General features: G+C 40.5%; 1 protein-coding gene across 1 annotated transcript in view; it reads right to left on the bottom strand.

Moving 5' to 3' along the window:
* The window catches only part of LOC122555637 (deleted in malignant brain tumors 1 protein-like), a 39,834-nt gene extending 24,975 nt beyond the window's left edge, over window positions 1-14,859 (bottom strand). Inside the window, exons 1-4 of the mRNA XM_043701635.1 lie at window positions 14,847-14,859; window positions 11,604-11,672; window positions 7,520-7,831; window positions 1,641-1,793 (exon numbers count right to left, since the gene is read on the bottom strand). Of these exons, the coding sequence (XP_043557570.1) occupies window positions 1,641-1,793; window positions 7,520-7,831; window positions 11,604-11,672; window positions 14,847-14,859 (547 nt within the window). The remainder of the gene's footprint in view (window positions 1-1,640; window positions 1,794-7,519; window positions 7,832-11,603; window positions 11,673-14,846) is intronic.
* Between the last annotated feature and the right edge of the window lie 980 nt (window positions 14,860-15,839).

Genomic DNA, 15,839 nt, shown 5'->3' with positions numbered 1-15,839 from the left:
ATCATCAGTGCTTGGGAGCCTGCTGCGAAGCGCTTCTTTGATGTTTCCTCCGGTGTTTATGGTGGTCTGTCCCTGCCGCTTCCGGTTGTCAGTTTCAGCTGTCCGCTGTAGTGGTTGGTATATTGGGTCCAGGTCGATGTGTTTGTTGATGGAGTTTGTTGATGAATGCCATGCCTCTAGGAATTCCCTGGCTGTTCTCTGTTTGGCTTGCCCTATGATAGTAGTGTTGTCTCAGTCGAATTCATGTTGCTTGTTGTCTGCGTGTGTGGCTACTAAGGATAGCTGGTGGTGTCGTTTCGTGGCTAGTTGATGTTCATGTATGCGGATTGTTAGCTGCCTTCCTGTCTTCAACCGGAAGCGGCAGGGACAGACCACTATAAACACCGGAGGAAACATCAAAGAAGCGCTTCGCAGGAGGCTCCCAAGCATTGATGATGTCGCCTAGCCAGGGGACGAAACGTTTGCAACAAAAATTTCCAGCTCGGCGAACAGAACCACAACAAGAAGAACAATATTCACCTGCCTCCAAACCTCCGGTATGACTGCCATGGAGAGTGAGGAAGCAAAAATCTTCACCAGCAGTTTAGCAACCTTTCTCACTTCCTGGAGCAACCTAGGATAAATCTGGTCTGGCCCTGAGGACTTACCAATCTTAATGTTTGCCAAAATTTCCAACACATCAACTTCATCAATCTTGATCTGTTCAAGCCTGCTTCCCAGCTCCTCAAAGTTCTTATTCACAACAAGGTCCCTTTCCTTAGTGAAAACCAAAGCAAAAAAAAACTCATTTAGGGCTTTTCCTATCTTTTCTGACTCCACGCACAAGTTCCCTATGCTATCCCTGACCAGCCCTACCTCTCCCTGATCATTCTCTTATTCCTCACATATGTGTAAAACGTCTTTGGGTTCTCCCTAATCCTTCCTGCCAAGCCTTTTTTGTGCCTCCTCCAGGCTCTCCTCAGTCCATTTCTGAGCTCCTTTCTAGTAAGCCTGCAATCCTCTAAAGCTGTGCTAGATCCTTCCTTCCTCTATCTTACGTAAGCTGCCTTCTTCCTTTTGACAAGAAGCTCCTCTGTTCTCGTCATCCAAGGCTCCTTAATCGTACCCCTTCTTGTTTGTCTCAGAGGGACAGATTTGTGCATCACTGGCAACAACTGCTCCTTAAACAGTCTTCACATGTCTGTTGTGCCATTTCTGTGGAATAATTGCTCCCAAACTGTACTTTCCAACTCATGTCTGAGCCTCATAATTTCCTTTACATCAATTAAATATCTTCCCTTGGTAACTGTTCCTTTTCCTTTCCAAGGCTATGGTAACTGTGAGGTAGTTGTGGTCACTGTTACCAAAGTGTTCTCCCACCGCAAGATCTGACACCTGTCCTGGCTCATTGCCGAGCATCAAATCTAAAATGGCCAAAACAGTCAGTTCATTACTATGTTCTCATTGGTAACTAGGATGGGCAATAAATATTCCATAATTTGTTTGAAAACTTAACTTCTAAGTCAATAGTCCACAAGGTAAAATTCAATGATATTGAATTGTTTAATAATTTACTTGATTATACAACTTGTTCAGTATTGTGGCATGCAAACATGTCAATGGCATTTTATTATCTAAAATAATACAGGCGGAAAAGTTACCTGAACAAACAACACCAGCTGCTTCTTTCTCCGCAGAGCAGTTTTTGTGAGCCAAAGGTTTCAGCTCACATTTCCAGGGGTCCTCCTCAGTGCCTTTGCAATGAAGTCCAAAGTTCAGCATCGGCACATAACCAGCCCCAAACTGAGAATTCCCTGATGCAGATACAGCGTCACCACAGCTCAGAAATTTGCAGAAAGCACGAGCTTCATTTATACCTCACATTCGCCCACACATTACAATCAACGATGAAAAGCTGGTGGCTTCAACTCTTCCAGCGCAAGGGCTACCTCCATCCTTCAGTACAGCAATTTGTCTAGCTGTCAGGGAAGAATGCATCAGGATATTCACATTAGCTGTCATGCGCCAGTTTAACAGAAGACAATAAACCGCCTGTTTAAAATCATTTTAACAACAGATATCACAGCCATTCTTCCTGTTTCAAGCCACACTATTAATAAGTCTACGGAATAGGAGGTTAGCTCTACAATTACAGAAAGATCGTAATCGCGAGTGGTCAATATAAGCATGACAGAGCACAGTCCTTTAACATATAAGATGTATTAATAGAGGTAATAGATCATCAGCAATTATTACTATAAAAATAAAATATACAAGGCAGAAGAGACAAAATATATTTTGGAATTGTGGATAATAATCAAAGTACAAAGATTCGAAGTCAGATGTCACGGAGAAGCAGAGAGATTCCACACACAGGTAGAATTATCGTTATGTTTTATGAAAGCGACAGAATTATTCTGCAGTCGCAGTACTGATCGACCGTTCTAAAGTCAATCAGTGCCAAATAAACCTCTGAACTTCTGGTTCACTAACATTACCACTGTGCTATATCTCTCCCTGGTTCTCGTAACAACCAGCTGGTAAAACGGAACTAATTGTCTCCTTCATTTGCCTCATGTGTCTCGGGAGGTGAGAAGAGGGATTAAACACAATTTTCTGATATTATTACTTCAGCTACTTGAGGATCTCCTGGCCAAACCATAACTAATGATATTGCACTTTATTGTTTGAGCACTCATACACTGTATCCGTCATCCTCGAATTTGGCATTACTGTTTGAATGTTCACTTTGGCATAACTTAATTTTTAACAGCAACTTTTTTTCAAAATGGAGAGCCTACCACAAATGAAGGTTGATTGCAGCACAATATTTCGAGACAATGTAACTCAGCCATGGTTGAATGTGAAGGACAGGAGCAACGTTGAGGGAAAAAGTGAGACAGTCATGAAGTTGAGTTGGGGCATCAAGTTTGAATATTTTGTGCAAATTTACCTATGAGCTAAACGTGAACGCAAATCCAAAGAGAAAAAGCAGGCCACTTGTTAACCCTTACTGTCTTGAGGTTATCATGGGAGGCTGTGGGCTGGGATTGTTTCAGTTTTTATAAATATTTTCAACCAACCAGGTTGCACGTGCTAATGTACACCTTTGGGTTAGCTGGGACATATTCTTGACCTCATAGTCGAGAGAAAGGCTACGACCAATGTGCCTGAAGAAACAAGAACCATTTTGATCTTCCTAGAACCTTATTTACTGACAAGAGACTGGGGCATCAACGTATCAGCAAATAATCTCTCAATTATAATCATTCATGCTTTTCGAGAGGGTAATGCAACTAGTTAAATTTATAGATTGTCAAAGAGGGATTTGGATAAATACATGATAGAGATATAGAAGACAACAAATGTTTTCAATTGACTTTGCTCGAAATAAGAACAAGTTTAGTTATGAACACAAACTGATGAGTAGTTACTAGCTGAATTTTGTTGACTGCAACTATCACAACTGGTTTTCTTAAACTGTAGATTCTGAAAGATATCACCAGAGAAGCAGAGGCAAATTAGCAACGGACATCCAGGAATGAAACGATAGGAAACGCAATGTGTTCGTAGGGCCATGCCCGAGACCTTGACTCTCCTGCTACTCAGATGCTGCCTGACCCTTTCCAGTTTTCAATTCTGACTGTCCAGCACCTGCAATCCTCACTTTTTCTATATATAAACAAAGCCAGATGTAGAGCTCCATGATGTCAGAATAGGTGCACACTCAGAAGTTTTTGGTCCAGCAATAAAATGGTGCAAACATAGTGCCTTTAGAGATATAAAATGTCTCAACTTGCTTCACAGAAGCATTATAAAAGAAACAAGACACCTCACCACATGGTGAGAAATTAACAGACAACAGAGTTAGGATGAAGGAATGTCTGAAATGAGTAAAGCAAGATAATGAGGCATAGCCAGTTAGATAAGGAATTTCAATGTTGAGGGGCGAAGGAGCTGTAGGCATGCCCATCAATGATAAAATTGTTGGTGCTCAGGTGACCAGAAGTAAAGAATTGACGATAACTCATATCATTTGAAGAACTCTTGTGTTTCAGTGGTAGTCTCCATGCCTGAGACCAAGAAGTCAGGATTCAAGTGCCACCTGCTTCAAAGATGTGTGATGATATCTCTGAGTAGGTTGATTAAAAAATATCTACCTTGCAGCACTTGAAGAAGGTCCCACATGGGACAGTGGCAGTGTGGTACATTATGATCAAGAAGTAAGACCCACCTGTCCAGGCATGGAAACAGGGATGTTAAAAAGGTTTAGGCCTGGAAGTTATTGCAAGGCTAGGCAATGGAAAGATTTAAATGCAAGGATCAAGAGTTTAAAACCAAGGAATTATTGAAATGGAAGCTAGCATATTTCAAAGACCATGGAGCCGCAGGAACTAAACAACCCAATTCTGCATGATGTTACAGAGTTGGAAACTGGTGGCCTTAACGTTGGTGCAATATGTGGGCAGTCTGATGCTATGTATGAAGCTGAAATGTCCAGACTTTGGCTTAGTCAATTCTGGGCAGAGTTGGAGTTGTAATGAGAAAGTGAATTTAATGACAAGGACAGAAGACATAGCTTTCAACTTCTCTCTATCCAGCTCAGGACACTGGACACATAGTTTGATAACTTGAACAAAGTGGGGAGGTTGAAACAAGTGAGGGAAAATTAGATGTCCCGGTATTAGAACATACAACATAGAAGGTTACAGCGCAGTACAGGCCCTTCAGCCCTGGATGTTGTGCCGACCTGTGAAATACATCTGATGTCCATCTAACTCACACCGTTCCATTATTATCCATATGTATGTCCAATGCCCATTTAAATACCCTTAAAATCGGCGAGTCTACTGTTGTTACAGGCAGGCAGTTCCATGCCCCAACTACTCTCTGAATAAAGAAAATACCCCTGATATCTATCCTAAATCAATCACCCCTCAATTTAAAGCTATGTCCTCTACTGTCAGCCTTCACCATCCGAGGAAAACGTTTCTCACTCTCCACCTTATCTAACCCTCTGATTATCTTATACATCTCGATTAAGTCACCTATCAACCTTCTTCTCTCCAATGACAACAGCCTCAGTTCCCTCAACTTTTCCTCATAAGACCTTCCTTCCATACCAGGCAACATCCTCGTAAATCTCCCCTGAACACTTTCCACATCATTCCTATAATGCAGTGACCAGAACTATATGTAATATTCTAGGTGCGGCTGTACCAGTGCCTTGTACAGTTGAAACATGACCTTGTGGCTCTGAATCTCAATCCCCCTACCAATAAACGTCAACACACGATATGCCTTCTTAAAAACCTTATCAACCTGGGTGGCAACTTTCAGGGATTTATGTACCTGGATATCAAGATCTCTCTGTGCATCTACACTGCCAAGAATTTTACCATTAGCTCAGTACTCTTCATTCCTGTTACGTCCTCCAAAGTGAACTACCTCACACATTTCTACATTATACTTCATTTCCCACTTCTCAGCCCAACTCTGCATCTTATCTATGTCCCTCTGTCACCCACAATATCCTTCGACACTATCCACACCTCTGCCTACCTTAGTGTCGTCCACAAATTTACTAACCCACCCCACTATGCCCAAATCATTTATAAAAATGACAAACAGCAGTGACCCTAAAACAAATCCTTGTGTCACACCACTGGCAACTGAGCTCCAGGATAAATATTTCCCATTAACCACCACCCTCTTCTTTCAGCTAGCCAATTTCTGATCTAAACAGCTAATTCACCTTCAACCACAAAACTCCACAATTTGTGCAATACCCTATGTGTAGAACCTTATCAAACGCCTTATGAAGTTTATATACACCTTCAGTGCTTTTCCAGCAACACACTCTCAACTCCATATACACCACATCAACCGCTTTACTTTCATCCACCTGTTTTGTCAGCTTCTCAAAGAAATGTGTAAATGAATTTTCAATTTTACAAATGGTACTTTGAAGGAAACATGAAGATTATAAATATAAGTAAGCATGTTTTAACCATTCTTCCTCCTTCTCAGAATGTTTCTGTGTCCCCCTTGTAGATGTCTTCCAATGTCTGCACAGCCAAAAGTGGAAGCTCAATATATGACTACATTGGGGGATGCAATAGATACTCTTGGATATGTTACATGCAAAGTATCAAGGTACATGCAAAAAAGCATATCCAAGCTCCTTGGATGCTGCCTGAACTACTGTGCTCTTCCAGCACCACTAATCCAGAATCCAGTATTAAATGCCTATCCATTTGGAAACAGAACTGGCTCAAAGGTGGAAGGCAGAGGATGGTTGTGGAGGGTTGCTTTTCAGACTGGAGGCCTGTGACCAGTGGTGTACCACAAAGATTGGTGCTGAGTCCACTACTTTTCATCATTTACATAAATGATTTGGATATGAACATAGGAGGTATAGTTAATAAGTTTACAGATGACACCAACATTAGAGGTGTGGTAGACAGCAAAGAAGGTTACCTCAGATTACAATGGGATCTTGACCAGATGGGCCAATGGGCTGAGAAGTAGCAGATGGACTTTAATTTAGATAAACGTGAGGTGCTGCATTTTGGAAAAGCTAATCAGATCAGGACTTATACACTTAATGGTAAGGCACAGGGAGTGTTGCTGAATAAAGAGACCTAGGAGTGCAGGTCCACAGTTCCTTGAAAGTAGAGTCAAAGGTCGATAGTGAAGAAGGCATTTGGTATGCTTTCCTTTATTCGTCAGAACATTGAATATAGAAGTTGGGAGGTCATGTGGTTGCTGTGCAGGGCATTGGTTAGGCCACTTTTAGAATATTGCATGCAATTTTGGTCTCCTTCATATCGGAAGGATATTGTGAAACTTGAAAGGGTTCAGAAAAAAATTACAAGAATGTTGCCAGAGTTGGAGGATTTGAACAGTTTGGGGCTGTTTTCCCTGGAGCGTCGGAGGCTGAGGGGTGACCTGAGAGACGTTTATAAAATTATGAGGGGCATGGACAGGATAAACAGACAAGGTATTTTTTTGCTGTGGTGGGGGAGTCCAGAACTAGATGGCATAGGTTCAGGGTGGCAGGTGAAAGTTATAAAAAGTACGGAAGGGGCAACTTTTGCATGCAGAGGGTGGTGTATGTATGAATGTGCTGCCAGAGGGTGGAGGTTGGTACAATTACAGTATTTGCCAGGCATTTGGATGGGTATATGAATAGGAAGGGTTTAGACCGATATGCCGACTGCTGGCAAATGGTACTAGATTAGGTTACAAAATTAAAAATCACACAACACCAGGTTATAGTCCAACAGGTTTAATTGGAAGCACTAGCTTTCGGAGCGACGCTCCTTCATCAGGTGATTGTGGCTCCGAAAGCTAGTGTGCTTCCAATTAAACCTGTTGGACTATAACCTGGTGTTGTGTGATTTTTAACTTTGTACACCCCAGTCCATCACCGGCATCTCCGAATCTAGATTAGGTTAGGATATCTGGTAGGCATGGACGAGTTGGACTGAAGGATCTTTTTCCGTGCTGTACATCTCTGACTCTATGGTGCAAATACCTTTACAGAAGAAGCCTACAACGGTCCCAGTTTCACAGCTCTGCTGGTCTGAAGCACTGAATGAGCATTCCGATAGTGATGACTCAGTGCCGTTGCAATGAACTTTCTCCAACAAAATAGGTCCTGTTTCTTGTGAGAGCGGGATAGGTAATGTTGCGTGATAGGCGTTGCAACCAATCTGTCTGCAGACGACTTCTCCAGCTGTTGAATCCCACAGACTACTACAGACGGAGCCCCACCGTCCTCGGTAACGAACGAGCAGTTGCCCAGCACATGTCCGCTCCAGACCCACCAGTCTCGATTCGCTCAACTCTGTTAAACATTCAAGGAGAGGCATTAATTTGTAAACCATCCAGACTGATTTGACATGGTCATCCTGGAATCATTAACTTTAAATCACAGCTTTAAAATAATTTGATAATCAATTTGCACTAATAATGGAATTTTCTTTTGCTACCTGTGTCGCTTTGATCCGCGTTTATGTTTGAGACAAAAGAAAATTAGTTGATGTAACTATTTTACTTATGGTGCTGCCGGATTTCGAAACGATGTCTTATATTCAGAATTGATCACGGTCAACTGAAATGGTATGAAATGTAATTTACACGAGGCACTGCCAGTTGTTGCACACGTCATTAGAACTATAGAATCCTTTGAGTGTGGAAGCAGGCCATTTGGTCGATCGAGCCCTCCGAGCATCATCCCACACAGACCCATTCCCCATAAACCTCCCGGCCAATCTACCTAACCAGCGAATCTTTAGACTGTGGGGGGAAACCGGAGCACCCGGAGGAAACCTGTGCAGACATAGGGAGAATGTGCGAACTCCACAGAGACAGTTGCCTCAGGGCGGAATCAAACCCGGGTCCCTGGTTCTGTGATACAGTATTGCTAATGACCGAGACCTGATCCAGAGCAAAAACATACGAAATCGTATTTTAGCAATTATTTATTGTCATTCCTACACGACCAAACAGAAAATGGGTCTAACTCGCAGTACTAAGATCAGCAAAAATCGATCAACAAGCTAAATCCAATGCTAATTGGCGAGAAATTCAAATTGAGCAAAACTCAGCTCATCCGAATTCAAGCTGCGACTATTCACTGTGCACCGATTACTATTAAAGTGCACACATATGCGTCGATTCACTGTTCCATGTTGTATTGCTTCTAGCTTCGAAACTTTGCACCGTGAGTGAACAAAAAAAGCACGACATTGGTGTTTGTGGTCTCTTATCAGGTCAAGTCCAGACTACCTTCGTTTCACACAAATGATGTGACCGACCGCTGGTAAAGGTTGGTAACTTTGGAAGTTATTTTATCCGGGGAGTAATTAGATTATGAGAAGCGACGTTTTCAGATTCTGGATCATTGCTGTACTGAAATTGGTAAAGGGATCATTTCCCAGTCACTGACGTATCGGTGTAGTGTTTGAAATTATTCATTCTCTCAGTAAGTTGGAGACCCTTGTGAGAACTCGAGGTTTCAACGTGTACAGGCAAGAAGAAGAAAAAGTTGTTGGCACTGTTTAAGATGCAAAGGAGATATTAACACCCTGTATCTCTTAACTTCCAAGGGAATTGTGCAAGAGATTTGCAGGTCAGTTGTGCAAGGGAATGTCACACTGCTGGACAAACATAGCACTATAACTGGATGTAAGTTTCTCAAAATTCCTATTTATTTTCTGCTGCAAAACTTTTTCTTGTTTCTTCAGGACCTACAATGAGTTTGAATATGACTTATTGGTTATCACTTGCAAGTATTCAGATTCCAATTGATATTAATACTGGACAAGTAAAATCCCAGAGTGAAACCTGACTTGGTAGATCATAAGTTTTATTTTTGAAATTTATTTATCTTGGTAGTCAGTCACTGAACATATTGACGAGAGGCTGACACTGTACTTACCATTAAAACAACATCAATGTTAATCACGAGGAAATAAAGGAGAACATGCGTTATAGCGCAATACAAGGACTCATTGAGATAGTCGCAACACAAATATGAGAACTAATGATTCAACCATTTTATCCTCAACAACCTTCCAGATACGCAAATCTCAGTGAAGCATGACCCTGTTTCCACTTTGAAGTTCCTTCTTTCGTTGGCATAGCTGTGATTAACTTCTTCCTGGCAAACTTCTGTATTCACTCAATGCTAGCTTTACTTAATATCTCTTTATGGGACTCTTAAATGAACTAACACAGCTAATTTATTTCATAACATTCCTTAAATTCTTTTTCCAGAATCTTCCGTTTCTGGACTTCTCTCTGAACTAATAATAAATTAGTTCAGAGAGAGGACTTTGTAACCAAAACTGATTTGGGGACCATTAAGCTAAAAATACCTTTGCTGTGACACAACTGTTCTCTCTGAGAGAAACCTGCACACTGTGTCTGGAAGGATCCTCCATACTTTTGAATAGTATGGTATTTCCAAAGGAAATGCTTTCTATGTCTATCTCCTATTATCTGACACCTTGTTGTGACTCAAAAGCCTAATGTTTTTCTCTCCTTTGCTTTACTTTCAGAAGTATGGAACTATTCACCTCAAGGAGTTTTTGATTTTAAAAAGCTGAATTTAAATGCATGCAAACACATTTCAAAACAACTCTCAGAATTCAAAAATGAAACCAATAATCACACAGTTTGGAAATATGGATCTCACTTCATGGTTCTTAGATATCACATTTTCAAGAAATTATTCTAATTTATCAAGAACATTGATCATACAGATCACTTGTCAACTTTCAAAATTGCACTTAAAATGTCTTTATTTTATTTCCCATTCCAGTAAAGAAAATGCAATACATAAAATATAATTGCAAGAGAGCTTTCAGAGTGGGGAGCACTCTGTCAGATGAAGATAATTTAATTATTGCTGAAAGAATAAATCACATATTCAAACAAAACCATCTTAAGAGCATGCCTTTTAGCATTATCAAATGTGCAGAGCAGATTACTGACCATGAGTCCCAGGGATGCTTCCAAAACGTCATCGAGTAATACAGCATGGGAAAAAAAAAACCCTTTGGTCTAATTAATCCTTGCCGACCAGACATTTGACTCCGACCTAGTCCCATTTGCCAAACTGGCCCATCTACCTCTACATCCTTCCTATTCGAATACCCTTCCAGATGCAAATGTTGTAATTGCACTGACCTCCACTTTGGCAGCTCATTCCAGACGATGCTCCACTCTCGGTGTGAAAAGGTTACCTCTCAGGTCCATTTTAAATCTTTGCCGTTTCACCTTACACATATGTCCTGTAGCTTTGGACTCCCCCGCTACCCTCCCCCCCTCCCCCTAAGAAAAATACCATAACCATTCATCTTATCTATGACCCTCATGATTTTGTGAACCTGTATAACGTCACCCCTCAATCTCCAATACTCGGGGGGAATAGTTCCATCTATTCAGCCTTTCCCTATCGCTCAAACATTCCAGTCCCAGCAACAGCCTTGTAAACCTTTCTTGTATCCTACCAAGTTTAACAACATCCTTCCTTTAGAAAGGGGGCCAGAAAACACACAGTATTCCAAAAGTGGCCTCACCAATGGCCCATAGACATGACATCCCAATTCCTGTACTCAATATTGCGACCAATGAAGGCAAGTGTGCAAAATGCCTTCTCTATTATCCTATCTACCTGCGATTCCACTTTCAAGGAGCTATACAACTGCACCCCTTGGTCTCTTTGTTCAGCAAAATTGCCCACAGCCTTACCATTTATTGTGTAAGTCCTGCCGTGTTTTGCCTTCGAAAATGCAACACCTCACAATTATCTAAATTAAACCCTATCTGCCACTCTTTGGCCCATTTGCCCATCTGATTGACATCCCATTGTACTCTGAGATAATCTTCGTCACTGTCCAATACACTACCTATTTTCGTGTCATCTACAAACCTACAAACCATACCTCCTATTTCATGTCCAAATCATTTATATAAAGTATTTGTTCATAAAACTTGATGCATGACATTTATCTTCCTAACAAGTGTTGATAAATCATTGCAACAGATTCTCTTACTATGGTATGTAATATTGCATGATACATTAAACTCCAGTTAAATAAAATGTTTACCTTTGTCGTTCACTGGACCAACTGTTGTATCTTGACTGGAAGGTTGCTTAGAGGAACCAATTGCTGAAACTGAAAAATAAATAGGCAGATTATAAAAATCTAAAATCTAAGAACAGAGACTGTTTATTAGCAATAATGAAACTGAACCTAAATAAAACCAATATGCAACCCTTTCCCCTTAACATTCTATATTCATTACATAATGCCTGAACATAGGCTCTGGAGGAAGATTAGAATAATAAGAGTGAAGAATATTACAACTCAGGATATCATTCTGTCCTCCGAGTCCAGATCAGCTCTTCTGAGGTGAAATCTAGTTAGATCGTCTCCTTAGCTCTTCCTCATTTTCCCGCCAAAATTTGAAAATGATCGCTCAGTAGCCTTGCATCATAAGTCAGCAGTAATAACGAGAAAAAGAAGAATGATTGAAATGTATCCATAAACTTCTATTCACTGCAGAATTTACCAGTCATGGAAGTGCACAGAATTTCAGCAATGTAACAATGTGAAAAAAATCTCAGCTTAACATCACTTATTCCATCAGACCGTAAGTCAGAGAAATAATATCTTCCGTGTTTCATTAACCATACCTGGCAATTTATTCAGAGATTCTATTTGTGAATAAATTCAAACTGAATTCCAATTTTTCTAATAGTGTAGTTTATGCTCACTTTATGTGGGGAAAACTTGCAAGTAGCTCGTTTATTCCAGTTCTACATTAAAATTTAACAACAAAAGGTCAAGGAAGCTTTCCAAAGAAAATGTGTTATTATTAATTAGACTTTATCTGGATTTTGTAGGATTTGGCAGGAGTTTTCAAAATCATGAAGACTCTGAACAGAGTGAGTTGAAAGAACCCTTTCGCACTCCTCAATTGGTTGAGGATCAGAGGATTCAGTTTCATCGTGTTTTTCAAAGGAAGCCAATTTGAAATGAAAAGCAACTTTTGTATTCTCAGAGAGCCAATGCAGATGTGAAGGGATGAATGGTTTCTTCCTGCACTGTAACAATGCTGATAATAGCTCGGCTTGACATTTATTAACCATCGCTATTCTGTCATGAGAAGATGCTGGTTGGCCGCTTTCTTGAACGACTGTCATTCATTTCAGGTCCAAGGCTCACCTACTCCAGAGGTGACCCATAATATCCCTGTACAGGCTGATTAAATACTTCTACATCTTCTTAAGTAAAGAAATGAAAGTTACGCATACTTTATAAAAGCCCTTAGGGATCTTTTGGTGCAATGGTAGTGTCCCTACCTCTGGAACTAGAAAGGTCTTGTTGAAGTTTACAACTGCTCTGGAGGTGTGTAATAACATCGCTGAGCAGGTTGTTTATAAAAAATCTGTAAACAATATCCTGGGCTCTTGTGGTGCTATGGTAATATCCCGACCTCTGGAGCAGAAGGTTGAGTCTCACCTGCCTCAGAGGTGTATCATGACAGTTCTGAACTGATCAGAATCATAGATTAATTAATAATAACAGGTTAATTAAAAGTATCTCGAAAGAGGATCCTTACTACAGTCAATTGAGACACAGCTTTCTGCCGTGTCGCGTCCGAAACAGCATTTAGCAACAGCCATTTCTTTCTGCCACTGTTTAACCGACGGCATACGTTTTGATTTGTTCTAAGTCTTTCTGCTAATTTCACCGATGTGCTCGCCGAATAACGCTTCCACTATTGCAGCCGCTCGCAGCTACAGCTGCGAATTTGTGATCCCGCCGCTAACGGTGCTTTGACCTGCTCAGTATTTTAACTTGTCTCTCACTGAGGAACAAGGAATCTCTAAACTCGAACAGCTCGTTGTGAGACACGGCGGAAGGGATTGTTTCTGTTTCGGTGTGTTAGGTAAGCGATCGTTATGTCAAAATAGAATTCAAATTTTCACGTGTGTCAATTCTGACATAGTAGATCACGGTGATTAATAGTAATAGCTCGATAACAGTGACAATAACAACGATTGCATACTCGTCATTAAATGCCGAAAGTTGTTTCCCGGGAGCGTAACCAGGTAGAATTTGACACAAAGCAAAGGAGTTATTTTCGTACAGGACACGCCTTAGACAATGTGGTAGTATTTGGAAGAATGTTCAAAAAACGAAGGAGCGTTCTGTTTACAAAGTGGAATGTAAGAGCTTCTGAAATTGGTTTATTCATGATGCCTTCCCTAAATTAGCATGGCATTCACTTGAATGCTGCTAGAAAGAGTGATTTTGTTACTGGGCTCAGGTCAAAGCGATTTTGCAGCCCTTTTTATATATTTTGTGGATGTTGTTTTCCATAGGATGAGAGAGACATTTCCAATATCGCCTGCTTCTTTCTCAATTTCAAAGTTTGAAACAAATTAGTTTTCCTGCCTTGTTACAAAACTGGCATCAGTGTACCTTCGCTCAACAACGCGCCTGACTTCCCTTTCATGAGCAATTGGGCAAGTCGAGGATCTGATCAAAAAAGTTACAACTGGACAGAATGAAAACGCCTGTCAAGCCATCGTTATAATAGGACATGATTAGAATATCAGTTCATTCACTCTGGTAACGAATGAGTCCTGCTGGATCTGGCATTTTTCGGCTCTTTTATTTTACAGAAAATGCGTAGACTATTGACAGCACCGCCAATCACCCCACGGCACACAGGAACCAACATAGAGTTGGTTAACATCAATCTGGCGCACATGAGGAAAGAGTTTCTTCCCAAGTCTTCGAGCATATACCTGAGAAGTTAAATCCTACAGCGCCTTCTTCCAGAAAAATGTACATTAAATTGTGCCCATAAGAACTCTTGCGAAAGGCGGGAGATCTCATTTTTGTGGAATTATTATTTTTTCTTTCAGGGATATTAGGAGAATTTGATAACCTACTGATCAATTACCGTGCCTCATAAACTGAAACCATAAATTATTTGCAACTGAAACGCTGAAATTGTCGATTCGCACTCCTGGGATTGTCGTCTTGTTTAACACCTTGTTTTCTGCAGGAGCGCAGCAAAGGTCGAAAATCGTATACACTCGAAAATGTATATGCCACTAGGTTCCAAATGATCAGATTGAGGAACTTCCCCGCTTGTGGGAAGTGATGCCGATTAATGAAATTAAATCATTATTCCAAATGTGGGCAAGATCAAAACAAGAAACCCGCTGTAATTACACAAAGAATTAACTTCACGGATTTTAATCGATGTTATCCTTCGGTGACTTGAAATATTAACTCAGATCTAAATTATAAAACCACATTCACACTTACCGGGAATGACCATGTTTTGATGTTTTGGTTCGGAATTCATTCGATGTATTGAGCATCATCGACTACTATTAAAATTATTGAACTTAATTTAACCTAATAAATTGTATTTAAACATGTTTCACGATATAGTTAATAAATACAGTTAAATGTCCATCAGTTCGCGAAGCACAATATTCACTCGCCGCATCTTGTGTTTAAATAAGACAAGGATTGAGTCTAATTCTATTGTAGCGGGCAAGCGTCCAGAAACCTGTATTCCATAATCAATGTACAGAACAGGAAATAGAAAACGATACCTACTCAAGAAACATTTATTAGCGAAAGGGAATTTACTTTCCTATACTTTTGAATCTTTCTGGTCTTTGCGGAATAGGAATTTGTGAACAATCACCAATAACATTGGGGAGCTGTGTAAAATGAGAAAAAGAATTATAACAGGGCATCCTTCAGCAGCAAGACGCTGTTAAATCCAGGTCTAGCAAAGTTTGTTTTCAGCGGTACAGAACGACTGGAATCGACGAACCAATAACCGATGTTATTACCAATTTAGGCAAAGCTAAAGTTAAAAGCGTGTGAGGGGGAGGGGTTCTGTGACCTTGAAGTCGCCCGACAGGTTTCGGATTAGAATTCAAATTTATCAACTATGAAGGGGAGTTAATAATATTTACTTTCATTGAACTGTTCCTGTCTTTATATTGAATTAGATGCAACAGAAAAGGCAATGCCCCGCAGGTAAAGAATATATCGGGGGCATGAGACGAGCAGCCTCCAGTCAATATCAGAACTTCGTGCCCGTGAGAGAGAAAGAGAATTATAGCGGCGAGGATCCATCAACCATTTTAATCTACAACTCTGCAAGATACAACAAATCATGACATCTTCTTTAGTTAGTGATAAAAAGAGAGGAAGAAAGAAAGGAATGAAGGAAGGAAGGTAGGAAGGAAGAAAGGAAGGAAGAAAGAGAGGAAGAACGAGGAAGGAAAGAAGGAAGGA

The sequence above is a fragment of the Chiloscyllium plagiosum genome, chromosome 13, assembly GCF_004010195.1.
Source record: "Chiloscyllium plagiosum isolate BGI_BamShark_2017 chromosome 13, ASM401019v2, whole genome shotgun sequence".
In the NCBI taxonomy this organism is placed as follows: Eukaryota; Metazoa; Chordata; class Chondrichthyes; order Orectolobiformes; family Hemiscylliidae; genus Chiloscyllium; species Chiloscyllium plagiosum.
Note: the sequence above shows the minus strand (reverse complement) of the source record. Positions and strands in the feature narration are given on the sequence as shown.